This window comes from Polyodon spathula, chromosome 1 (assembly GCF_017654505.1).
Source record: "Polyodon spathula isolate WHYD16114869_AA chromosome 1, ASM1765450v1, whole genome shotgun sequence".
NCBI lineage: Eukaryota > Metazoa > Chordata > Actinopteri > Acipenseriformes > Polyodontidae > Polyodon > Polyodon spathula.
In genome coordinates, this window is record NC_054534.1 from 108,829,205 (window position 1) to 108,857,083 (window position 27,879).

The 27,879-nt window shown below is 42.2% G+C and overlaps 1 protein-coding gene across 3 annotated transcripts; it reads left to right on the forward strand.

Moving 5' to 3' along the window:
* Nucleotides 1-314: 314 nt before the first annotated feature.
* LOC121313062 (exocyst complex component 6B-like) lies at nt 315-27,879 on the forward strand. 3 transcript variants are annotated; one of them, XM_041245326.1, is made up of 5 exons: nt 315-448; nt 14,586-14,733; nt 17,683-17,767; nt 19,078-19,123; nt 26,068-27,879. In XM_041245326.1, exon 5 carries the CDS (start codon nt 26,150-26,152, stop codon nt 26,726-26,728), a length of 579 nt encoding a protein of 192 aa, XP_041101260.1. In that variant the 5' UTR covers nt 315-448; nt 14,586-14,733; nt 17,683-17,767; nt 19,078-19,123; nt 26,068-26,149; the 3' UTR covers nt 26,729-27,879. The 3 variants fall into 3 exon arrangements, with proteins under 3 accessions (XP_041101260.1, XP_041101353.1, XP_041101172.1); XM_041245419.1 differs by lacking the exon at nt 19,078-19,123; XM_041245238.1 differs by lacking the exons at nt 17,683-17,767; nt 19,078-19,123.

Here is a 27,879-nt window from a genome sequence, read left to right on the forward strand (position 1 = left end):
TGCTGCATCTAATATAGTATTTATAGTTTAGGAAAAAAGAAACATACATAATATCAGCAGTAGGTGGTCGGTTTGAGCCGCTATAGCAGTATAACAATAATAATAATATAATAATAATAATAATAATAATAATAATAATAATAATAATAATAATAAAAACTAAATTTCCTAGAATTCCTTCGACCACTCGAGCGCATGTGTTTGTGGGGCTTGTAGTCTCGCATGGCCCTACATTCTTCTTGACAATCCTTCACCATTAATCACGTCGAAAACTCGGTTTCCCAGGTTACCTTAGTGCGGGGGCCGGCTTGTTTTTACCCCGTGATGCGATCCACTCTGTGGTTACTCGGGCATGAGAAGATGGCGAGTTTGGTGGCAGCGGCGGAGTACGAGCCGATCCTGCGGGAGCTTGAGAGCACTAATTCAATTGTATCGGGCCCACCCTCAGGTAAGGAAGGAACAGCTGTCAGTGGCTGGGATCGTGCGGGTGTAGCGGGTCTGTGTACGGAGACTGAGCAGCAGCAAGGCACTCACACACTCGCCAACCCCGAGTCCTCCGGAGTCTCCCAAAATCTGTGTGTCCCGGGCAGTTCTCAGGATTGTTTGTCTAAACTTGTGGCTCCCGAGAATCAAGCGGTGCATCACTCAAATGCGTGGTGATCTGCTATAGGAGGTGTCCCTAAAATGCAACTGGGTGTTCTACTGTATTGCATAGAGCTCTGTACACACTGGAGTGGTGCTTACCAGTCTTGTGTACACACGTTTGACTGATTGGCGTGTGTTGTGGCTGCACGCTATCTACATGTTTTTTAACTGTATGTATGCGATAATAACATATACTTACAGAGCCAGGCGTTGTGAAGTACTAGAACTACATTGTACTAATCGAAATGTAACTTCAGTAATGAATGATAGTTTTGCGGCTTAAACTGCATGCAGTTACTGATTCACAGAAGAACGGTTGGTTTTACCGTTATGTGTTTTAAAAGAAGCAAAACTTGTCGTTATTGTAATTTCTGTCAAACAGGGTGAGTGTTTTTATGTTTACGTTTCATGTTGCATAGCGTGCTTTCTGACGTCCATAGTGTTTGTCCTGACGTCCTGACTGTATTATTGCATAGGAAACAGTTTGTGCAAGACACTTATTTTTGTCCTTTAGCGTGCAGTGGCCCTTTTCTAAAGTTTACCACGGAAAAAGCATAGCAAAGTGTAATAAAGCATGGTACTGTAAGCACTGAGAGGTAAAGCAAGTTTATATATAACATTTTTCTTTCTTACTCTTTTTTTCTTTTTATAAGGGATGTGTTTTAGAAAAGTAACAAACGCAGCTCGTGTTCTGATTTTATTATTAGTTATCATTAGATTAAAAAAAAAAAATAGATAATGTTCGGACTAGAAGGCCTTCTCAGTGTGTTCAATAGAAGACGTTGGTCATTGAATTTCTGTGGTACAGTTGCCACCACGTACACTGTACAGGGTTATTTCGGGTAGTCGTTTATATCCGACAAACAGCGTTTGCATCTCCATTGATTTCAGTAACAAAGGCATTGTTTATACTGTGTTAAGCACGCCGTATATCCCGTGCAGACTCAGCTGTTTGGATCTCGTTACGTGCCATTCACATAGATTTCAGTGAAAAGGCAGCACTTTATTGCAGTAAAAAAAGCTTGACAGATCGATGAGGCAGCTGTTTGTACCTGGTTACTGAGCGACTACCCCTGTACTGCATTTTGGCTATTTAATCCCTTGCCTATTTAATCCCATTTTGCATAATGGTTCACCCTTCTGGACCGCGTGCATTGAGGCTGTTCTCTGATTGATCCATCACTCTGGACACTGCTTCACCCTGCTGGACCGCGTGCATTGAGGCTGTTCTCTGATTGATCCATCACTCTGGACACTGCTTCACCCTGCTGGACCGCGTGCATTGAGGCTGTTCTCTGATTGATCCATCACTCTGGACACTGCTTCACCCTGCTGGACCGCGTGCATTGAGGCTGTTCTCTGATTGATCCATCACTCTGGACACTGCTTCACCCTGCTGGACCGCGTGCATTGAGGCTGTTCTCTGATTGATCCATCACTCTGGACACTGCTTCACCCTGCTGGACCGCGTGCATTGAGGCTGTTCTCTGATTGATCCATCACTCTGGACACTGCTTCACCCTGCTGGACCGCGTGCATTGAGGCTGTTCTCTGATTGATCCATCACTCTGGACACTGCTTCACCCTGCTGGACCGCGTGCATTGAGGCTGTTCTCTGATTGATCCATCACTCTGGACACTGCTTCACCCTGCTGGACCGCGTGCATTGAGGCTGTTCTCTGATTGATCCATCACTCCATCACTCTGGACACTGCTTCACCCTGCTGGACCGCGTGCATTGAGGCTGTTCTCTGATTGATCCATCACTCTGGACACTGCTTCACCCTGCTGGACCGCGTGCATTGAGGCTGTTCTCTGATTGATCCATCACTCTGGACACTGCTTCACCCCTGCGTGGACCGCGTGCATTGAGGCTGTTCTCTGATTGATCCATCACTCTGGACACTGCTTCACCCTGCTGGACCGCGTGCATTGAGGCTGTTCTCTGATTGATCCATCACTCTGGACACTGCTTCACCCTGCTGGACCGCGTGCATTGAGGCTGTTCTCTGATTGAGGCTGTTCCATCACTCTGGACACTGCTTCACCCTGCTGGACCGCGTGCATTGAGGCTGTTCTCTGATTGATCCATCACTCTGGACACTGCTTCACCCTGCTGGACCGCGTGCATTGAGGCTGTTCTCTGATTGATCCATCACTCTGGACACTGCTTCACCCTGCTGGACCGCGTGCATTGAGGCTGTTCTCTGATTGATCCATCACTCACACTGCTTCACCCTGCTGGACCGCGTGCATTGAGGCTGTTCTCTGATTGATCCATCACTCTGGACACTGCTTCACCCTGCTGGACCGCGTGCGTTGAGGCTGTTCTCTGATTGATCCATCACTCTGGACACTGCTTCACCCTGCTGGACCGCGTGCATTGAGGCTGTTCTCTGATTGATCCATCACTCTGGACACTGCTTCACCCTGCTGGACCGCGTGCATTGAGGCTGTTCTCTGATTGATCCATCACTCTGGACACTGCTTCACCCTGCTGGACCGCGTGCATTGAGGCTGTTCTCTGATTGATCCATCACTCTGGACACTGCTTCACCCTGCTGGACCGCGTGCATTGAGGCTGTTCTCTGATTGATCCATCACTCTGGACACTGCTTCACCCTGCTGGACCGCGTGCGTTGAGGCTGTTCTCTGATTGATCCATCACTCTGGACACTGCTTCACCCTGCTGGACCGCGTGCATTGAGGCTGTTCTCTGATTGATCCATCACTCTGGACACTGCTTCACCCTGCTGGACCGCGTGCATTGAGGCTGTTCTCTGATTGATCCATCACTCTGGACACTGCTTCACCCTGCTGGACCGCGTGCATTGAGGCTGTTCTCTGATTGATCCATCACTCTGGACACTGCTTCACCCTGCTGGACCGCGTGCATTGAGGCTGTTCTCTGATTGATCCATCACTCTGGACACTGCTTCACCCTGCTGGACGTGCATTGAGGCTGTTCTCTGATTGATCCATCACTCTGGACACTGCTTCACCCTGCTGGACCGCGTGCATTGAGGCTGTTCCATCATTCTGGACACTCTGCTTCACCCTGCTGGACCGCGTGCATTGAGGCTGTTCTCTGATTGATCCATCACTCTGGACACTGCTTCACCCTGCTGGACCGCGTGCATTGAGGCTGTTCTCTGATTGATCCATCACTCTGGACACTGCTTCACCCTGCTGGACCGCGTGCATTGAGGCTGTTCTCTGATTGATCCATCACTCTGGACACTGCTTCACCCTGCTGGACCACGTGCATTGAAGCTGTTCTCTGATTGATCCATGCTGGACCGCGTGCGTTGAGGCTGTTCTCTGATTGATCCATCGCTCTGGACACTGCTTCACCCTGCTGGACCGCGTGCATTGAGGCTGTTCTCTGATTGATCCATCACTCTGGACACTGCTTCACCCTGCTGGACACGTGCACTGAAGCTGTTCTCTGATTGAACTAACTTCCATCATTCTGGACGCTGCTTCACCCTGCTGGACCGCGTGCATTGAGGCTGTTCTCTGATTGATCCATCACTCTGGACACTGCTTCACCCTGCTGGACCGCGTGCATTGAGGCTGTTCTCTGATTGATCCATCACTCTGGACACTGCTTCACCCTGCTGGACCGCGTGCATTGAGGCTGTTCTCTGATTGATCCATCACTCTGGACACTGCTTCACCCTGCTGGACCGCGTGCATTGAGGCTGTTCTCTGATTGATCCATCACTCTGGACACTGCTTCACCCTGCTGGACCGCGTGCATTGAGGCTGTTCTCTGATTGATCCATCACTCTGGACACTGCTTCACCCTGCTGGACCGCGTGCATTGAGGCTGTTCTCTGATTGATCCATCACTCTGGACACTGCTTCACCCTGCTGGACCGCGTGCATTGAGGCTGTTCTCTGATTTGATCATCACTCTGGACACTGGACACTGCTTCACCCTGCTGGCTGTTCTCTGATGAGGCTGTTCTCTGATTGATCCATCACTCTGGACACTGCTTCACCCTGCTGGACCGCGTGCATTGAGGCTGTTCTCTGATTGATCCATCACTCTGGACACTGCTTCACCCTGCTGGACCGCGTGCATTGAGGCTGTTCTCTGATTGATCCATCACTCTGGACACTGCTTCACCCTGCTGGACCGCGTGCATTGAGGCTGTTCTCTGATTGATCCATCACTCTGGACACTGCTTCACCCTGCTGGACCGCGTGCATTGAGGCTGTTCTCTGATTGATCCATCACTCTGGACACTGCTTCACCCTGCTGGACCGCGTGCATTGAGGCTGTTCTCTGATTGATCCATCACTCTGGACACTGCTTCACCCTGCTGGACCGCGTGCATTGAGGCTGTTCTCTGATTGATCCATCACTCTGGACACTGCTTCACCCTGCTGGACCGCGTGCATTGAGGCTGTTCTCTGATTGATCCATCACTCTGGACACTGCTTCACCCTGCTGGACCGCGTGCATTGAGGCTGTTCTCTGATTGATCCATCACTCTGGACACTGCTTCACCCTGCTGGACTGCGTGCATTGAGGCTGTTCTCTGATTGCTTCATCATTCTGGACACTGCTTCACCGTGCTGGACCTCATGCACTGTTGTTCAATGATTGCTCAATATCCTATTCAATCCCATTTATTTTTCGTTGCTCCAGTGCCTCCCCGCTGCTGCTCCTGCGTCGCGTTGCCTGTGGTGTGAAAGATACTTATCAAAAGTATAGGTTCTACTCATTTTGACGCATCACTGCACAGTTTTGCTTGCCGCATTGCGTCTCGTGTGTAGTAACCTTTTCTGATGGCAGTAAAATGCAAACGTCCATAATAAAGAGAACGCTCCAGACGGTGACTGACATTTATTTAGCCTTACATCCCTGTGAATACGTATAACATGATTTTAAAAGGAAGTTTGTTTTCAATATTACTGCACAGAATACATATGTGTAAAGTAATGATGTGTGTGCTTTAGTTTACTGGTACACTTTTACACTTTTTTTTTTTTTTTTAAACAAAAGTTTCTGTGTAATTTGTCAACAGCAGGGTATATCTATCTATCTATCTATCTATCTATCTATCTATATATCTATATATATATATATATATATATATATATATATATATATATATATATATATATATATATATATATATATATGGATTTCCTGTTTGTGGCCCCAATTCCTGAACAGTAGAGTTAATATACAGTGTATTGGAATGTGTGCATTTGATAGATTATGTAACACGTGTAAGCAGTGTTTTTTTTCTTTTAAATGTTTTAAATTATTCTTGGTTTGGTTTTGTTGTTGGAATATAATGTAAAAAAATTAAAAGTTTAGTTTATTCACTTTGTACCCACAGGACCAGCACAGGTACATCTCAGTAGTGCAGTACAAATACAAAGAGAGACATTTACTGGGATAAATAATACAAATGCTTTTAAAAAGGCCAATTTCTCATTAGGCTTATTTATTATTATTTATTTTTTTAGCACCATATGGCTCAACAGATTTCATCACACCTCGAAATCCATCACCTTCTACAAAAGTCTGGCAATTCAGTGGCCGCTTGTCTTAAACTGTTATACAATAAAATCCACTCAGAATTTGTATGTTTTTTGTGCTGAATGTAATCAGGGCAAATGGTACAATCCAAAGAATTACATTTTGTTAGATTTATATAATATTTTGAGAAGTTATTATGATTAACACGACAGGCTTCATTGTCTTCTGAAGTATGTAGTGACTTTAGAACTCTGTAAACACAAACCTACTCAAACATACTCGAATATTTAAAGACAGATGTTTAGTGGACAAAAAGTTGTATTGAAAAAAATATTTAGTTTGCAGTTGATTACTGGGATAATCTTCCATCGATTTCAAACTGCTGCACTCACGATTCGCACTCACTGCCCTCGGGATAACGTGGTCACGCTCTGTTCGGCCCACTCTGTAGCAAATGTTGTTATGGATGTTTTGCTTTTTACTGCCATCAGTAGCTCCATTCACAGTCATTTCTGAATGTTTTCATTCCATGGTGAAGCATTGAACTTTTTGTAGTACGCCGGTTTTGTTTTGTATTATCTATCGTATCATGTGGACTGGATACTGTGCCACGCCTATTACAGCATGAACACACAGTGCACCAATGAAGCACCAGATTGAGCGAGAGTAAAACCCGCCTTAGTGTCAATCTTTCTGTGGCACCAATTAGAAAAACTGCTTGGAGGCAATTGCCAAACCTCTTCCTTTGTATAATATCCATCCCTGTGGCACCAGAGAAGTCGGATACGTGACGGACTACTGATGATAAATTACTAAAATTAACACACAAAAAAAAATGCAGTTGGTGAAATTTGTCTTGTGACCAATTATTCATCTGGCATATTATTCAACATTTAACCACTTATTTATGGACAGCAATCTTGAAGTCACGACACAAATTTTCGATTGGATTTAGGTCAGGGCTCTGACTGGGTTACTCAAGGACATTTACCTTTTTGTTCCTTAGCTTTGGCTGTGTACTTTGGGTTATTGTCATGCTGAAATGCAAACTTCCGTCCCAGTTTCAGCTTTTTTGCAGATGGCAGCAGGTTTCCCTCAAGGACTTCTATGTTCTTTGCTGCGTTCATTTTCCCTTCTGTCCTGACAAGTGCCCCAGTCCCTGCCAATGAGAAGCATCCCCTATGCATGATGCTGCCACCACCATGCTTCACAGTAGGGATGGTGTTCTTTAGGTGATGCGCTGTGTTGGGTTTATGCCAAACATAGCGCTTTGCATTTAGGCCAAAAAGTTCCATTTTAGTTTCGTCACACCACAAAACTTTTTTGCCACATGGCTACAGAATCTCCAGAGTGTTTTTTTGCATACTTCAAACTGGATTCAAGGTGGGCTTTTTGGAGTAATGGCTTCCTTCTTGCCACCCTATCATACAGGCCAGATTTGTGGAGTGCTTGGGATATTGTTGTCACATGCACACTTTGACCAGTTTTGGCCATAAAAGCCTATAGCTCTTGCAATTGACCTCTTGGTAGCCTCTCTGATCAGTCTCCTCCTTGCTCGGTCATCCAGTCTGGAGGGACGGCCTGATCTAGGCAGGGTCTTGGTGGTGCCATACATCTTCCACTTCTTAATAATCGTCTTGACTATGCTCCAGGGGATATTCAAGGCCTTTGATATTTTTTTTTTATACCCATCCCCTGATCTGTGACTTTCAACAACTTTGTCCCAGAGTTCTTTTGAATGCGCCTTGGTGCTCATGGTAGTCTTTGCTTTGCTTTGAAATGCAGTAACCAGCAGAGGGAACCTACAGGGACTACTGAATTTATTCTGAAATCATGTGAATAACTACAATTTAAAACAGGTGGAGGCCACTTGGTGTATGATTTTGGAGGCAATTGGTTACACCTGAGCTAATTTAGGATTGCTATTACAAGGGGGGGTGGACACGTATCCAACCAAGCTATTTCAGTTTTTATTTTTAATACATTTTCTACAAATTTCTAAAATATTTTTTTCACTTAGAAGTTGTGGGGTAGGATGTGTAGATAAATTAAAAAAAAAAAAAAACTATTTTAATGCATTTTAATACCAGGCTATAAGGCTACAAAAGGTGGACAATTTGAAATGGGGTGTAGACTTTCTATATGCACTGTTTGTGCGTGGACTGATTTTGTGGTTGTATTTGCCCTTGTCTAAGTAAACAAGCTCCATAGCCTAGCCTACCTGCCGATGGTACAGTACCAGAGAGCCTAGAGCCTATTGCTCAGACAGTTAAAATCATGTAACCAAATCTAGGGATGGGAATAAGACTTGATCCATTTCTGGTTTTACTATACGCTTAATAAGACACACCTGAGCTTGTTACATATACACTGTGGCTAATCAAGCTCTTAATAAAACATGGAATTAGTGAAAAGTAACTTTATAGGCTCTTGCAGAACTGTTCCCTATTTTTATGACTAATTACCTAAAACATTTCTCATTACTGCTTAGAATCACTGAATACTTAGAGGGGAAGTTTCAACACTATCAGGTTCTCTGAGAGGCATGCTGTGACAAGGACCCCTTTTGTTTTTGCAAACGGAAGTTTGGTTTATATTTTGGTTTATAAGATAGTCAGCAATTTGGAAGAAAGGTAGTTGATTAATTGAATGTCAATGTATCTGGCCCAATGGATAAAAGGGGTGCTCAAAGCCAGATTGCGTGGAAGCTGCTACAGTAGGGTTAGCTTTCTAAAAAGTGTTAAGAACATAAGAACATAAGAAAGTTTACAAACGAGAGGAGGCCATTCGGCCCATCTTGCTCGTTTGGTTGTTAGTAGCTTATTGATCCCAAAATCTCATCAAGCAGCTTCTTGAAGGATCCCAGGGTGTCAGCTTCAACAACATTACTGGGGAGTTGATTCCAGACCCTCACAATTCTCTGTGTAAAAAAGTGTCTCCTATTTTCTGTTCTGAATGCCCCTTTTTCTAAACTCCATTTGTGACCCCTGGTCCTTGTTTCTTTTTTCAGGCTGAAAAAGTCCCTTGTGTCGACACTGTCAATACCTTTTAGAATTTTGAATGCTTGAATTAGGTCGCCACGTAGTCTTCTTTGTTCAAGACTGAACAGATTCAATTCTTTTAGCCTGTCTGCATATGACATGCCTTTTAAGCCCGGAATAATTCTGGTCGCTCTTCTTTGCACTCTTTCTAGAGCAGCAATATCTTTTTTATAGCGAGGTGACCAGAACTGAACACAATATTCAAGATGAGGTCTTACAAGTGCATTGTACAGTTTTAACATTACTTCCCTTGATTTAAATTCAACACTTTTCACAATGTATCCGAGTATCTTGTTAGCCTTTTTTATAGCTTCCCCACATTGCCTAGATGAAGACATTTCTGAGTCAACAAAAACTCCTAGGTCTTTTTCATAGATTCCTTCTCCAATTTCAATATCTCCCATATGATATTTATAATGTACATTTTTATTTCCTGCGTGCAGTACCTTACACTTTTCTCTATTAAATGTCATTTGCCATGTGTCTGCCCAGTTCTGAATCTTGTCTAGATCATTTTGAATGACCTTTGCTGCTGCAACAGTGTTTGCCACTCCTCCTACTTTTGTGTCGTCTGCAAATTTAACAAGTTTGCTTACTATACCAGAATCTAAATCATTAATGTAGATTAGGAATAGCAGAGGACCTAATACTGATCCCTGTGGTACACCGCTGGTTACCACACTCCATTCTGAGGTTTTTCCTCTAATCAGTACTTTCTGTTTTCTACATGTTAACCACTCCCTAATCCATGTACATGTGTTTCCTTGAATCCCAACTGCGTTCAGTTTGAGAATTAATCTTTTGTGCGGGACTTTGTCAAAAGCTTTCTGGAAATCTAAATAAACCATGTCATATGCTTTGCAATTATCCATTATCGATGTTGCATCCTCAAAAAAATCAAGCAAGTTAGTTAGGCACGATCTCCCTTTCCTAAAACCATGTTGACTGTCTCCCAGTACCCTGTTACCATATAGGTAATTTTCCATTTTGGATCTTATTATAGTTTCCATAAGTTTGCATATAATAGAAGTCAGGCTTACTGGTCTGTAGTTACCTGGTTCAGTTTTGTTTCCCTTTTTGTGGATCGGTATTACGTTTGCAATTTTCCAGTCTGTCGGTACCACCCCTGTGTCAAGAGACTGCTGCATGATCTTGGTTAGCGGTTTGTAAATTACTTCTTTCATTTCTTTGAGTACTACTGGGAGGATCTCATCCGGCCCAGGGGATTTGTTTATTTTAAGAGCTCCTAGTCCCTTTAACACTTCTGCCTCAGTTATGCTAAAGTTATTTAAAACTGGATAGGAACTGGATGACATGTGGGGCATGTTGTCAGTATCTTCCTTTGTAAAAACTTGTGAAAAGTAATCATTTAATATATTTGCTATTTTTTTTTCTTCCTCTACGATTTTGCCATTTGTATCTCTTAAACATTTAATCTCCTCTTTGAATGTTCTCTTGCTGTTGTAATATTGGAAAAACATTTTGGAATTGGTTTTAGCTCCCTTAGCAATGTTCATTTCTATTTCTCTCTTGGCCTTTCTAACTTCCTTTTTGACTTGCATTTGCAGTTCCGTGTACTCTTTCTGCGTACTTTCTTTTTGGTCCTTTTTTAATGCTCTGTAAAGTGCCTTTTTTCGCTGAATATTTTTTTTAATTGATCTATTAAACCATTTTGGCAATTTAGTTTTACATTTAGATTTGTCTACTTTAGGGATATAATTGTTTTGCGCCTCTAGTACTACATTTTTGAAGAACAACCATCCTTCTTCTGTGGGTGTTTTCTCTATTTTACTCCAATCTACTTCTGTTAGTCTCTGTTTCATGCCTTCATAGTTTGCTTTTCTAAAATTGTAAACCTTAACTTTAGTCTTTACTTTTGGGGATTTAAAAAACACTTCAAATGAGACCATGTTGTGGTCTGAGTTTGCCAGTGGTTCTCTGACCTCTGTTTTAGTTATTCTATCTTCATTATTTGAAAAGACTAAATCAAGGCATGCCTCCCCTCTAGTGGGTGCCTTGACAAATTGTGTTAGGAAGCAGTCATTTGTCATTTCCACCATTTCTATTTCATCCTTCGCGCTACCCACCGGGTTTTCCCATTTTATTTGGGGGAAGTTGAAATCCCCCATTAGTATGGCTTCTCCTTTGCTACACACATTTCTAATGTCATTGTATAACAGATTATTGTGCTCACCGTCTGAATCTGGCGGTCTATAGCATGCTCCTATTATTATGCCTTTTGAATTTTTGTCTGTTATTCTGACCCATATTGATTCGGTTTTATTTTCTTTGTCCAGGTTTAACACCTGGGCTTCAAGACTGTTTCTTATGTATAGCGCTACCCCTCCTCCTCTTCTGTCCTGCCTGTCTTTCCTATACAGTGTATACCCACAAATATTATATTCGTCCCCATCACTCTCAGATAACCACGTTTCTGTAACACCTATCACATCATAGTTACCTGTTAGTGCAGTAGCTTCAAGTTCTAGAATTTTGTTTCTGATACTTCTAGCATTTAGATAAATACATTTAATGGTTGTCTTACCTGAGTTGTTGTTCTTGTTTTGATGCGGTCTCCCTTCTGTTTTTTTGTTGATTTCTCCCCCCTTCCTTTCTAGTTTAAATGCTTCCGAACCTGCTCGAGGATCTTTTCTCCGAGTAGACTAGTTCCCTTGTTATTTAAATGCAGTCCATCCCGTCTATACAGATAGTCCTCGTTGTAGAATGTGGTCCAATGATCAAGATAGGTGAAGCCTTCCCGTGTGCACCACGTCTTCAGCCATGCGTTTTGATTAATTATTTCCAGCTGTCCATATGGTCCTTTGCAAGGTGCGGGTAGTATACCAGAAAATACCACAGTTTTGGTTTTCTCTTTTAATTTCCTTCCTAGCTCTCTGAATTTGTTTTGCAGGGATTTTGGTCTGTCTCTTCCAATGTTGTTTGTACCGATGTGGACGACTACTACCGGGTCGTCTCCTGTTCGTTCTAGGAGCCTGTCCACGTTCTCAGTGATGTGCTTGACCGAGGCTCCCGGAAGGCAGCACACTGTTGTAGTAAGGGGGTCCAAACTGCGAACTGAACTTGCTGTGTTTCTCAATATGGAGTCCCCAACAATCATGACCTCCCTTCTTTTTGCTGTCTGGTCACCACTGTCAATGGGGTCCTGGATGTTGTTCCTTTCATTCTCTTGTTGTTGGTTCTGCTCATCAAAATTCTGAAGTGACTCAAATCTGTTGGTTGTTTTGATTTCTGGTGGTTGTGTTTGACGAAGTTTCTTTTTTTCCCTGCTTCTGCCTACCTGAACCCAGCTGTTCTGACCTTCTATCTCCCTGGTGGCTTTCAGTCTGTTAGGGGTGATGCAGACTTCCATGAATTGTGGGTGTGCCAGTTCCTCAAGATCCTGTTGCTGTCTCACTTCTTCCAGCTCCATTTCTAGCATACTTACTAGTTTATGCAAATCCTGGATCGCGCGGCACTTTACGCACACTTGGTTTAGCTCCGCTGGGTTTTCTCGGATTTCCCACATCAAGCAGGTGTCACAGATTACAGGCTTGAAGACCATGTTGAGTTTTTTTTTTTTTTTGAAGTTTAGTTTCTTCTGCAGCCGTCAACCTGCTTTCAAACTGCTTCTAAACTGCTCTGTACTTTTCCACGCCTGTACTTCTCCCACTCGCTGTCGCTTCCACTCGCTGTCGCTGGGAAGACTGCCTCGTTTAACTGCGTTGTTCTGCTGTGCTGTCGGCTCCTCCCCTCGCCCGTGTCTCAAAACGGCGCTGAATTTGAATCAGCTGCTCCGAGTTTCAGCTTGTTTGTTATCAGAAAAACACACGCGGCTGTTTGACTTTGAGCTGCTGCTGTGTTTCCCCAATGTCCTCTGTTTTCTGATTAAAGCAATTCAAGATGCAATTTCTCCTTTCTGCTTCTAAACTGCTCTGTACTTTTCCACGCCTGTACTTCTCCCACTCGCTGTCGCTTCCACTCGCTGTCGCTGGGAAGACTGCCTCGTTTAACTGCGTTGTTCTGCTGTGCTGTCGGCTCCTCCCCTCGCCCGTGTCTCAAAACGGCGCTGAATTTGAATCAGCTGCTCCGAGTTTCAGCTTGTTTGTTATCAGAAAAACACACGCGGCTGTTTGACTTTGAGCTGCTGCTGTGTTTCCCCAATGTTTTCTGTTTTCTGATTAAAGCAATTCAAGATGCAATTTCTCCTTTCTGCTTCGAAACTGCTCTGTACTTTTCCACGCCTGTACTTCTCCCACTCGCTGTCGCTTCCCCTCCCACTCGCTGTCGCTGTTTCAGTTAGAGATGCGTTCCAGGTGTGGGACCTCCCTTTTTCAACACATCCAAGCTGTTGACTCATGAAGACATTGGACAAAAAGTTTGTCAACTAGACTAAGTTTCTTCTTTGGTTTTATCACAGAATTCCAGTTGGTTTGTTATGGATCATGTGCAATGCTGTTTCTGATTTGCAAAGTATGTGGACTTCAGAAACTACTGCTGCTGCTGCTGCAAGCCAATACCAACCCTTATACACCTTACCTGAAATATCTTTTTTTTGATAAGTGACCGGGCTTGTCTTTTATTTAATGTATGAAGAATCCTGCATACTGTATATTTAAGTACAAGTGAAAAGATATCTGGTTGGGGCTGGGCAGACAGCATGAGCCAAGTTTGACCAAGTGGGGTCTGTGTGTATGTGTACGTAATTACAGTGCAGACACCTTAATTACATCCTGTAGTCATGTCTCTGAAGTCTAGCAAGGCTGGGCATAGTCATAGATGTTCCGAGATCAAGAGAATTATCATGCTGCAGGGAAACACTTGACCCAGTGGCCAGAGTTGAGGGGAATTCCAACTGCATTTCCCATTCCCTTTTAATCAATTCCCAGTCCTGACCCTGTTACTGACTCTGTATCTTTCCTGTATCTCCCAAACCGCACTCTGAGATCACAGGATGCGGGGCTGCTGGTTATTCCTAGGATCAGCGGACTCACCACGGGAGGAGGGAGGGCCTTTTCTTGTATAGCTCCCAAATTATGGAATGCTTTGCCTGCGTTTGTCAGGGAAGCTGGGACCGTTACAGTTTTCAAGTCAAGACAAAAAATGTACTTTTATAAAATGACTTTCTTATTTTAATTGGTTTTAATGTAACTTCAAAATTGCTGCTTTTGTATTATGTTGTTTGAATGGTCTGATTGTGGCAGTTGTATGTGTGACATGCTATGCAAACGTGTTGTGGTTTGTTCTTTTTTTTCTGTACAGTGCATGTCTAGTGCTGGGACAAATATTCAAATAGAACAAACACAGCTTCCAAAAGGATCAAGCTCAGCCCAGCATTGCTTGTTAATGTTTTTTTTTTGAGTGGACCTCGAGTTCTAATCTAGCCCCCTTTTCCCCAGGTCGGTGTACGATGGGCAGGAACATGGAGAAGCTGGAGGGCGGATCCGCAACCACAACCACGAGATTGAGATGTGCAACTTCCACTTCCACTTCGTGGACTCCATCACGGAGCTGCTGTGAGTGAGGGGCGGGGCCCAGAAACTCAAGGTAAGGACGGTGCCACCCAGTCGGACACCCGCAGACCAGGCGAGGGCTGATGGGAACCCTGAAAAGAATGAAAAGCCAGGGGTGGCTCCATGCTGCAGCCACTTAATACTAGAAGCCCTGCAGCGGTCAATGTAATTTTCTCCAGTCGTGTAACACATATGGGGCTGCATGTTCATGTACCTTTCTGTCTATATGTGTTAAATATTCTCACAAATCATGAAACGTGGGAGTTCAGAAATAAAGGAGATATATTACATTATACCTAAAAGCCCCGGGAGCAGTCACATTGACGGCCACACAGAAAACAATTGTATTGTGATTATACAGAACGGTATTCTACTTTATTTTTTTATTTACCAGTCCGCAGTGTGTTTAGCTGTAATCAGATTAGTCTTTACTCTCTGCCTGAGTGAATGACTGACAGTCTATTGTTTTCAGTCAGTCTTTTGAAGGCTGGCGCCTGCTTGCCAGCTGTGCTGCTTTGGTCAGTCGATTAGCATCAGGACTAGTGAAAATAAATACCAGAGACCGTGGAGCTTTGGTTCTTCATTAAGACGTCTTTAACCCTTTAAGGTACAAGGGACGTATGTGTCCCGCCAGTAAAACAAATATGCACATTTTTATAATGAAAACAAGTGTACTGACAGCTTGGATCTGGTTAACCAAATTGTCAGTTTCCTCATGATACTTGAATCACTCTCAAATGTATTAAGATGTGTTCATAGTTTCCGACCAGCCTTCTAATGAACCAGGGACGGTGAAACAAATACACCGCTCCAAACGCTGACTGTTTTTCTTACAGTATTTTGTGCGCTTCTCATTGTTAACCCTAACCCTAACCCTAACATTATAATCGCTTGTTGCAGTTTTAACCGTTTCCAGCCTGGTTCAGGGCTGTGCACAGGGGGGCTGGTAGCAGTGTCCGAATGCACTGTGAGTGGTTGTTTTGTTTCTTTTTGTTTCGGAGTCAGGTAACAGAAACCAACAGCAAACTGCAGGATGCAGGGAAGGAGGTAGGGTGTGCACTGGAGTGCTATTGTCTCATACACAAGGAACCTCTAGCTGTGCAGTTATCTGTCACATTGTCTTGAAATGAATTTATAACAATCTAAAATCTGCACCGACACAAAGCCTACGCGTAGTTGAAAATAGTCATGAAGCTGGTTCCTGTACCAAGATGAATGCAGCTCCAGTTGTCTGTCTCTCTCCATGACTAACTGCATGGCACATGTTCTTTATTTTGCATGCTTCGTTTTTTGTTTCTAAATCAATCTCAGTAATTAATGTTTGAAACTAATTTGCCTGTTTTCTAAACACCTTTTGGCGATTAGTGATGGTACTGTGTATTTTAGAGTTATACTTTGTAAATGTTATTTGAAATATGCATGTGATGCAGTCAGCACTCGCATGTCCGACCCTATAAAATCTTGACCAGTGATGCATGTCTGATTATTTCATTTTGGCCCGTTCCAACCCTTGTCTGTTTTTCAGGGAACACAAAAAAGAGAATGTAAAAAAATACATAGCTGAAAGGACTGTGTTTTAACATAAGTAGGTTTCCATCTAAATGCATTATAATTGTTTTTTTTTTTGGTACAATACTATATTTTCAGCAGACATATTTTAATTCAGAATGATATGATTCTGAAAATATCACTTGCCAAAAGAGAGGATATATATGAAATATATGTTACCCATGCAAAGAACTGCGTAAAACGTAAAAGGCAATGCAACTCGGCAAAAGATTAAAAACATTTTTTTTTCCACAATTAAAACAGTATTCAAAGTCTGTAATGTCACAGTTCAATTGCAAATTATAATGCATAAAAGCAACTAAAGATAAAAAAAGAAATCATCACAGTATCTAACACTGGTGCAGACTCCTGGGCTCCAGGTCTAGTCCAGGGAGGTCCATGCAGACCAGCAGGGTGTCCAGGAGCAAGGGGCAAGGGACCGTACCTGCCAGTGCCGGACTGGTTCCCTGGGGTGGTGATCGGGGCTGTGTTGGAGGTGGGCACCTCACCTCTTCCCCCTTGTTTGTTGCTCCTCCCTCAGGCATTGGAGACAGCGGGGCTTCTACCTCAGGTGCTGGAGTCAGCGGGGCTTCTCCTGCCTGCTCCCATTTCTGGAGCAGCAGCTCGAACTTGGGTGGCTGCCGCTCTGGCAGCCCTAGCTCCAATCTCCATTTCTTGGTTTGCTCGCGTTGAGCAACGATATTCTTATTCATCAGATCGATCAACTCCTTAAAATCCATTTTCTGGGTCTTTAGGGGTGCCCACACATGCTGCCACCATATGTAAAAGATGTGCAACTCTCACACGGTTCGTTGCCCCTTTAAAACCAGGACCCAGGACACACAAATGGAAGTTTTCACGCTTACGCGCACTTTTGAATAAACGCACAAAAAAACTAAAAAACAAACACCTAGCTCCTTCGGAACACTGACTAAAAATTCGGGTGATAATTAAACAATAAAATAAATTAAACAATTAAACAAATGTGCATTCGCACATGTTTCTGGGCAGGGAAAATTAACCCCTTCCCTGCCATGTTTATATATATATATATATATATATATATATATATATATATATATATATATATATATATATATATATATTTTTTTTTTTTTCTTAATTTTTTAAGAATACAAGGTCTTAATCTTAATCAAGGTCTGTTTCTTAATACAAGGTCATTAAAACGTGACTGACGTGTATCTGAGTGTTGTATATCCGTGTGCTGACTATATATAGATTTTGTTCTTCGTGGTTATACAGAAGTTACAATGCAGTGCTATTTTATTATTATTGAGTATTTCTTCCTATTCAGAATCTTCACAGATTGTACGTACGCCCCTATTGGCGAAACTATATAACTGGTATTGCTTGATTTTTTTATTTGGCTTCTAAATTGTTTTCACTTTCTTTTTCACGCCGCTCCCTACACAAGCTGCTGAATACCATGGAGGAGCTGAAGCAGTGCCGGGAACAGCAGAGAAACAGCGCTGCTACTGTCAACAAGCTAAGCCTCCCAGGTGCTCTCAGTTCAGATACTAGAGCTTCCCTTGGCTAGAACTGCTGCTTTTACAACTGGGGCAATAGGAGCCTTGTTCTTCCAAGCCTGAACTTCACTGTGTTTTCAGGGATGGAAATAAGACTCCTACTGCATAGCAGTTTTACCACCTACTTGATTAGCCAGTGTGTATAGGTAACAAGCTCAGGTATCTCATTTATCCCATAGTAAAATCAGGAATGGAACTAATTGCTATGCAGTGGGAGTCTTATTTCAATATCTGTTCTGTTTTTTGGTTAGCACAAAAAGCAACACGTGGTAGGTAGGTAAATTGTTATACTACAAATAAAAGGAGCGATAGACCTTGAAATCAAGTTTTATTTCAGACAGCTAATTGAGTAGTCTTCTCTGAACAAAATGACAACCTACCATTTCAGACTCACTTAATTTTGCTTAACATTATTGTCAAACTATTTTCTTGAAAATGAAAAAGAATGTGTTTGATTTGTAATAAGAAGCAAGGATACAGTAGGTTATTAAAGGAAAATGGAGCTGTGGGTTATCAAGTTTTTCCAGGACGCTCCTTAATTATCTATTATCCAGGGCTGCAGGGCGTCAGTGAAACTGCCTTTTGAAGAAGTATCAGAATTTAGGGATATGTTAAGGAACCATCCTGTCAGGCTGTCTGTCCGTGCGTCTGTTTATTTTAAACATGCACATACAGTGGCTGTGTGGTAGGTCGTGGTGATCTTATAATGGAAAGGGTGGACCAGTGATAATGTCCCTGTTGTAAGAACATCATGTTTGATGCAAGTTTAACTGCAAAAAAAACTTTTATTTTGTATATTTTATTTCTAATGAAATTAACAAATGTGAAATTTGAACGACGAAAAATATAGAAGTGAATTCATATAGAGTTGATACAGTTGCGTTTGCACCTGAAGAGACTGCCTTGCATTCTTGAATAATACCTGCACAAATTATGGCAACAATACATAATTTACAGCAAGACTAGGGGTGGGGACTGCATTGCCCATTTTTCGTTACTCGGACCCTTTACATAGTAAATATCTCGGTATCCCTGAGTAGATAATCGTCTCCTCTTAAATATATGCTGATTATTTTAATGAGCAAGATATCTGACAAGTCGAGTGGTACCTCGAAATTTTCTCCAGATAGCTAGCTTTCCCTGAACGGGGAGAGGATTAACTGTTCAGAGACACCAGGGTCTTTAGTAAGTAAGGGGTCTGAATGAGGGTAAATGGGCAATACCTATACGATTTTGTTTTGTGCAGAAGAGTAATGAAACATATTTTTCATTCTCTCTTTCAGTTCTAGAGGTGTACAATAAGCTGCAAGAACAGATGAAAGCCAAGAAGTACTTTTTTTTTTTTCCTCAGTTCCTTTACTGTCTTTGATATGCTTTGCTTCACAGCTTTTCACAGCCAGGGTAAAAAAAAACAAACAAAAAACTACTGGTTTCAAAACGGCAACATTTGAGACCCCTGTAGCGAGTGGAACTGCATGTCAAAGCTCTACAATGACTTTTAAGAGTGAATGTTTCTTGGAAAGAGGCAGCTCCTTAAAAACTGTTTAGAATAGATCAAAAAGTATTACAGTGAGTGAAGCCAATTCAAATTTCAACCCAACCCTTTTGCACTCTTTTAAAGAATGAACTTGCATGACACTCTGCTGACCCCAGTAGAGATTAAATAAATGTCACTGTGTACTGATCCAAATGATGCATTAACCTTTGGAACATTACATTTAATTTCCAGATTGTGCAGTAGAAAGTTTCCCCTGTTTATCTATTTCCATTGTGACACTACATATAATTTTAGACAGCCTTCAATTTAAATGAACCCTCCAAAAGAAGATGGATGGAACGTGAAACAAGAATACATCGTAGACATGCCGTAATGACCTATGCAGCGTCTAGCGTGTAGCCGCGAGCACTAGGCAGTGGAAATGGGACAATAAGCAGTACTGTGCACATATATTAGAACAGCCCATTGCTTCTGTTTTGATTTGTGTATGAAATCAAACCACTGGAACTGAAAACTCTTGAAAAATTGTTAAAATAGGCAAATTAGTGATTACTAATTTTAATTGATGACTTTAATAAGCCACACATGCAATTAATTTAAAATAGTAAGAGAAAAGGAACACATAGCCACACGTGGTAAAATGGATGAGACCTTAGAACTTCTTTTAAGATGCCTAACATTTTCACACAAGTGCCTGTTGTATTTATACTAATTTCTTTTTAATAAAGAGAGAATATGCATGTCTCCAGCCATGTGGATTTCACAATCACGCCGCCTTATGTTTTCACCTGTTGAGATTTTTTGCGACGCGACCTCCTCCATTGAGATGCGACGGTGTGTTCCAGGCTTAAGTAGTTTAAAATCTTGCATCGCTCATGCGTACAGCCTCAACAGATTGTCAGACATTTCATCTGTCATTCAAACATACCTAAAATATCTCTCCCTGTCACATACCTGCATCTCTCTAAATGTTTGAAATTCTCCCTTTCGGGTTCTCTGTTGGTTGAGAGAATGGAGCAATGATGTCGCTTTAGTTTTTTTAATCCTCTTGTATAGAGGTTCGAGCTCAGCACATCTACTTGAATGTATACTTATCCAATTACGCGAATGCAGTTTGTATTTAAAGTGTATTTATATGAACAACAGCTGCGACCACTTTGTGCAGGCAAAAGGCTGCGACACGATGCATCCCGTGTGGCAAATAGTGAAGCTGCACAGCTTTTGGCGCTCTGCTTCTGATGTATTGCGTACATCTGCAACAGAAGTGCTGCATGAACCAGGCTTATAGTTTTCCATGATTCTGAAACAAACCGCATGTTATAAAGAAAGCCTCTGTAAGTTGGTAAACTGTTGATGCATTTGTTCTGTCTTAGCCTTTTTTTTATTTTTGTGTTCTAGCTCTCACTGATTTGCATGCTTGCTCGCTCAGCTATCTCATTCGCTGACCTATATAGCTACACATAAATGCTGTGTGAAACAACCAAACAATGTACAGATACTCACAGGTTTATATTTTCAGTGCATGATAAGGCATGTTTTAAAGGATGTAACTGTACCAAAAACTGTTTTTCAGAGCTGCATATCACTGATGTACACAGATAGCCAGCAGGCATAGTCGGTGCGGCCCAAAGCTTGCTTTCACGTTCTGCTGTAATGAACCGCATTAAAGAAGTAAATTACATTGTGTAAGCGCTTCACAAATTACACGGACAAAATAACAAACAGAAAACATATTTAAAGTAGATTAAATCAGTATAAAATACAAACAATGTATAATCATACACATGTTAAAGGAGAGTCATTATTTTGACTTTTTCAAGAAATTCATGATGGCAATTTTACATAATTTTAAAAAAGCATCCATACTTCTCAAAGTTACCACTGCATATTAACCCCTCCCCCCCTAAAATTACTCCTGGGTGTTCATCCCTTCACAAAAATGTGTTAACCCTTTTTGGGGGGTGCTTTTGAATTAAAACATTTCGGAGGGGTTTTCCGTTTGGGCCCCCATAATACTTAGAACAGGGGTCATCAATCACAGGAGGACTGTTCCTCTTAGTTTAACAGCTAAAAATGAGATAATGAACTACTTCAGGGACAGTAATAGCGCACACCTGGTCAAAGCCCATAACATCTTAAAATGAGGTGACAGTTAACCATTGTCAGTACTTTAAAAACAGCACAGAAACTAGGCCCAGACGGATTAGGCTTGGTGATCCAGTGATTAGAGAGGGGTTTGTTAGCAGGAGGTTGACATTGACTGCGTGTGACCCATCGGATGAGATGTGAAACCGAGGTCCTATTGTAAGTGACTCTGCAGCAGCAGTTGTGATGCATAGTTCACCCCCTAGTCTCTGTAAGTCGCTTTGAATAAAAGCACCTGCTAAATGACTATAATAATAATAAGTTGGGAAGTGGAGAGTTACCTGGGATCCTTTCAGACTCAACATGAATCGATGATGGGTCGCATGGCCACACGTTTGTAAATGTCTTCATGATCTTATATTCTTATGAGCCCTTTAATTACAGCTTGTACCCTTTAAGTTTATGTTACCATTTGGCACAAATTACACAGCACAAGAAAATCTCTCCAAGTAATACACACAGCTGTCATGAATGAATGTGTATGCACTTAATCAATATTACATCCTGCATAGTTTTAACACTCGTCCACAAAAATGCAGTCTGAACTGTCTTTTTCTTTATCAGTGTACTCTGCTTAATCTCATTTGAACTAATGAACAAGGTAATGAAACCCAAATCAGAGCAATGCACAGTCCTATGCATTCAGTCACTGCTGTGCAGAACAGCTCTCTGAAGAATAACGAAAGCACTGCAGCTCATTGAAGATGGTACAGGTCTCGCTGGAGAAGTTTCTCTTCACTTTTATAGATTGCAGTTATTTACATTACCACTAGGGGGCAGATGGTGCCTGTAGTAGAAAAATATAAACCTGACCATAGTAGTTTACTTCTTGGTTAAAGGCATTTCATCGCTGAAGTTTCCATCATTAACTCAAGATCTATTCCCCAATGCCTTCCTTATCCTTGAGCCATATTGGAGTTCTTTTTGTGGCTTTGAAAGTCACTGATTTACGTCACATTCACCACGAATAAAGAGCTGTGATGATGGCTCTAGACTGTGGGTCATTCCAATTCAGCTGGACCACATTCTGTGGTTGATGATACATAAACCACATGTGATGGAGCAAAGCATAGCGGCTGGGCGGTACGTACTTGTCAGAGAAGAGCCATATGCCTCCTGATGAGAATGTATCTGAAGCTTTCTTTCCCAGCCCTTTACCTAATTGCTGACACTGGGGGGGTTAGGATCTTGGCAAGTGTTGTCAGTGTAATTATGCAGCTTGTTTCTTGGGCTTTCCAGTAAGATACAAATTCAATGTGAAATGTCACTGACGCAAGGAAGGGAGCCATCAGTCCCAGTTTCCTGTTTTTGGCTTATGAACTGCAGTAATAATATCTTTATATAGCACTTGTCATAGTTTCTCTCATCACACAGCGCTTTACAGAACTGTTCATTATATGCAGTGTCACTTACAATAGGACACTGATTTAACATTTCATCCGCAGGATGGAGCGCACAGAGGTGAGGTGACTTGCTCAGGATCACACAGTCAGTCAGTCAGTCAGTCAGTCAGTGGCAGAGGTGGGATTTGAACCGGTGCCCTTCTGGTTACAAGCCCTGGACTGTAACCAGTAGACCGCACTGCCTCCTGTAGGTTTATTTCATGTGTTTTAGTTTTACAGCACAATTGAAGATGGAATGATTGCAGGAAGATTCTCTCTCCCATTCCATTCAACTCCAGCAAGCACAACAGTCCACTCGGAATCACCTCAGGGAGGCGCCAGATAGAACCCGGCAGTGTTTGATTTACATATGAACTCTAACCCACAGATTCCTTACAGCATAAACAAACAAACAAGCAAGCTACAGTGTTTGAATGTTTGATTTCTCGTGAGAATTGCAGTGCACGAGCGCAAGTAGTGTCCTGGGTTTTATACTGGCCAGGTAACACGGTCATCTCAGTCACCAAACAGAGTCACTTTCCTGTTGGTGATCAGGGATTCATTTGCTCATTACCAACCCTCATCCTGACTGGAGAATTACATTGTTTACAATGACTGTGTCGCCTGTACTTCTTAGTAAATAAATAAGGTACTGTCCACACCACCTGAATAACGCATGACCAACACGTGCTGAAACCACGTGATTGCTGTTCACTTCATTCACAGCCACCTTTTCATTCACAGCCCCCGTCTCTTTAGTCACTGCGTTAAACATTACAACATGGCCAAAGCCGCAAATCCATTTCCAGATCTTGTTGTGGGATAGGAAGTGAAAGCTTAACAAAGACACACATTTCTGTAAGCTTCAGTTTTATAGGCTTCAGGATAAGTAAAAAGCTCATGATGTGACTGAATCTTATTATCATCTGCAGAAACGTGCTGTTTTTAAGCTGCTGTTATTTAAGTTATGTGCTAAGGTGCTGCATCTTGTTTTTAGGGCTATCCTCGGGAGTATGGGGTAAGAGGGGGCTTGCTTTTTAATCAGCCAGGTGGAGGTGTGTGTAAACGAAGCCAGAATTTGAATCTGCATTGCCATTAAACATGGATAATTCTTCAGAACAGTCCCTTGAGCGCCAAGTGTCATTCAGTTAGGGGTGCACAGGTTGGCTTTGAACAATGTGAAAGTTTAAAAACAGCAGCACTTTCTATTTTTAATAACATTAGTTCCTCGGCCCCTGTTTTGTGATTTATAATAAGTTAATATTTTGCTTGTATGGTGTAAGTTTAATTTTGCACAGTTTGTAGCATCTAGATGCGGTCTTCACCAAACTGCACAAGGTGCTATCTCTTATCCAGTTAAGCACCCTCTCATCCAATGTGTTAGTGTAACAGGATCTGCAGAGCTCTGAGACCCTGCTTGTGGAGGGCTGCTTGGAGGTTAGAGGGATGAACGTTTGAATCCCATTCCATTGCCCTACTGCACTGCTTCCAAACACAATATCCTAGCTGCATCAGATTATCCCTTTTAAACAGTAAAATGTACTATGATTGCGATTGATATTAGAGCAATAACAACAGAAGGTTGCTTGTGCAAAGGAACAGTCTGTTCATAAGTAGACTGTGTGTGACCTCTTCAGATGATGCATTACCCAAGTTATTTAGTTTAATAACACATGGCAAGCAGTTTACATATGTTGGAACTTCTGGGATGAAGAGGAAAGAGTTTCCTTGATAGCTTAACTATTTCAGGCCTGCATAGATTTACAGGAAACAGAACACAAAAGACTTCAGTCAAAACTGCCAGCAAACTAATCTTGTGTAATGATATTTCTTTTTAAGACACTGAAACTGTATAACTGCAGTACACTCCTTTGCTGCAAGTCACAAATTAATTTTCCTGACTGTATAGCGTAATTTACTCTGTAGTTGAGTATTATGCAAGCGTGGAGAGTTCTAGCATAACAACTGTTTTATATTAAACGCTGCAGAGGAATTTTGGAATTAATCTTGCATTCATCTTGACTGGAGAATTACACTGTTTAAAATGACTGTGTCTCTTACACTCCTTAGTAAATTAATAAGGTACTGTCCACACCACCTGAATAAAGCATAACCAGCACGTGCCACAGCCACCTTTTTGAACCATGATGACCAGGCATTAGTGGCCTGAAACTGTATACAATTACTAAATTTATGAGGGTTGCTAGTAGTAAACACAACTGAAACACTGATCGCATGGTTTGCAGTGCACAGGTGTATACAAAGTTCACGGTTCAAAACAGTTCTTTATTTACTGTTAAATAATAATACTGGCTCTACACAATGATGTGTATTGCCAGCATATAAACCACGGGTTTAATTGTTATATAACTAGATCTAAGAAGTTTCGGTAGTTCCACCCATTTATGATGTAACAGACTTATAAAGTTCCAGGCTACAGCACAACCTTCCTCAGTCAGCTGGTGTGTCAGATCTGTGAGACACCATGGCAAGCGCAGGACACTAACTCTAACTCTCCCTTTCTCTTCAAAAAATTGTTATGTTAATGTTACTGAGCACTTTCATTTAACAAAAATAAAGGAAAGCAAACTATTTTAAGCACATAATAGTGACGTAAAGTTACAGTTTTAGTTCCTTTTGGCAGCAACCCATTGGAGCGCCTTCCAAACCCCAGCCTTTACAGGACTGAACGTACCGCCCAGGGGCAGCCTTTTGTACACACCTGTCTTATTTAAAACACATGGAATAATGAATTCATTGAACCTCCAATTATGGTCCAGAGTTTTCTCCATTCTGTCCACATTCTCACATGGAACTGTAAGCATTATAAATCAAGGCCCAAATGTAACCCTTTGCTGCATTCAGTTAATACACACATTTAAACACAAACACCATTGAACATTTATAAAATAAAGATAATACTGTTGATGTTGTTGATGGTATAATTCTGCACATTTACACTGTAGCATAAGAGAATGAAAACAAGTACCGGTACACAATAGGTTAACAGAAAATAAATCACAAAAGTAATACACCCCATGACAGGCACACCTGACCAACATAGCAAAGTGCAAGACACTTTGTTCCAAGTGTACCAGACCTTGGTTAGTGTCATCCAAAGCACTCGGATTCACAAAGTAGTTTTCCAAAACAATTCGATACAGCTGAGGTACTGATTCCTGGAGTGACACCTCTGAAATAAAAAACTAAATGGATGATTAAATGATGACCTTTTTAATTGTTTTCAGACATTACCCGGCGCTGAAGACCTTGGAGCAGCTGGAACTCGTCTGACTGCCGCGGGCCAGCCAGTACCGACTCTGCAAGATCATGAGTGAGAACAACCCCAAAGTGTACTCCGAGATCAAGGACTTGTCCATGTCCGAACTCGACTTCCTGGAGAGCATCCTAAAGCACTTGGACAAGATCATGAGCAAGAACATCCCCAAAGTGCACTCTGAGATCAAGGACTTGTCCATGTCCGAACTCGACTTCCTGGAGAGCATCCTAAAGCACTTGGACAAGATCATGAGCAAGAACATCCCCAAAGTGCACTCTGAGATCAAGGACCTGTCCATGTCCGAACTCGACTTCCTCGAGAGCATCCTAAAGCACTTGGACAAGATCATGAGCAAGAACATCCCCAAAGTGCACTCTCAGATCAAGGACCTGTCCATGTCCGAACTCGACTTCCTGGAGAGCATCCAAAAGCACTTGGACAAGATCATGAGCAAGAACATCCCCAAAGTGCACTCTGAGATCAAGGACCTGTCCATGTCCGAACTCGACTTCCTGGAGAGCATCCAAAAGCACTTGGACAAGATCGGTGAGGCCTCCATGAAACAGGTACATCTGAACCAGAGGAGGTCATTGAGCCCATCCGTGCTCGCTTCGGTTCCCAGTAGCTGATTTGTCACGGAGCTTTGTGTGGTCGCTTCTTGAAGGATACTTGTGACGGTGTCCTATTTCTTACCCACCCTCTCCTACCTGCCTAAGTCTGTCTCCACTCAATTAAAAATCATGCTCTCTGGTCCTGGTCTCTGCTTTGCTTAGCATGCTGCCTAGGATTTTTAAATCCACAGTTCAGTTAACTTCTGTACCACTGTTCCTCCTAATAATTTGTGGAGGGCCACTTTGATAAGTACAAAACTGGGAAAACTATGAACACCCCCCGAACTGTGAACAATAAAGCTCTGGTAATCTTTCCTGCCTGTCCCTCACGGCTGCCTGTCTGTGCCTGATACTCACCCCCAATGAAGATAACATGTACAGCACAGGACAAGGGCCCTCAAATTGCAAAGGTAGCAGTTGTCAGCTGTTTTCTCCTGTTGTCCAGTGCCACGGTGGTACAGTTTCTAGCATGCTGGTAACACCAAGCCACCATGCAGCCTGCTTTGTTCTTCTCCCTGACCCCAAGACCTTTCCTCTCATTGGCAACACACAGGGCCCTGACATTTCCAGCGGTTCAGCCAAAGTTGAAGGATAATTACTTGGAGGAGCAGCGGTGGGGATGGTATGCATTGCAAGCTTTTTTTCATTCCCCTTCTGGTACAGATTTCAAGGCATGTGTTAAACCTCTCTCTGATGCTGATTAAACTGGAGGGCCCCAGGGAGAACTGGCACGAGCCCTGAAAAAGGCATCTGTGAAGGGGCTTGTAAAAAATAAAAATAAAATAATAAATAAACTTCATAATAGCTGCGCAGGGAGGAAATGTCTCCCCTTAATTTTAATTCCTTTATCTGCTGTCCTGTAGAAAGCTCACAGCGAAAACCTGGTCAGAACCCGTTTTTTTTTTGTTTTGTTTGTTTTGTTTTAAATGTATTTATTTATTGTTTTTTCCTTTTGTTTATTTTTCTCACAGTTTCCAATTTCTAGATTATTCCAACACGTTTTGTAGCTGAAGGCACTAAAGTCTGCTGGCCAGCAGATCATTGCATAGATTATTAACCCATTGTTACCCATTGGCCCCAGAGAATTTAGTCAAGGATGCAAATGTGTGGCGTGTAAAACACAGCAAAGGAATTGATTTTACTCCATAATAAACATTCAATGTCCTGTT

Coding starts and splice junctions, on each gene's coding strand:
- LOC121313062 (XM_041245326.1), top strand. CDS start 26,150: ATGAGTGAGAACAACCCCAAAGTGTACTCCGAGATCAAGGACTTGTCC.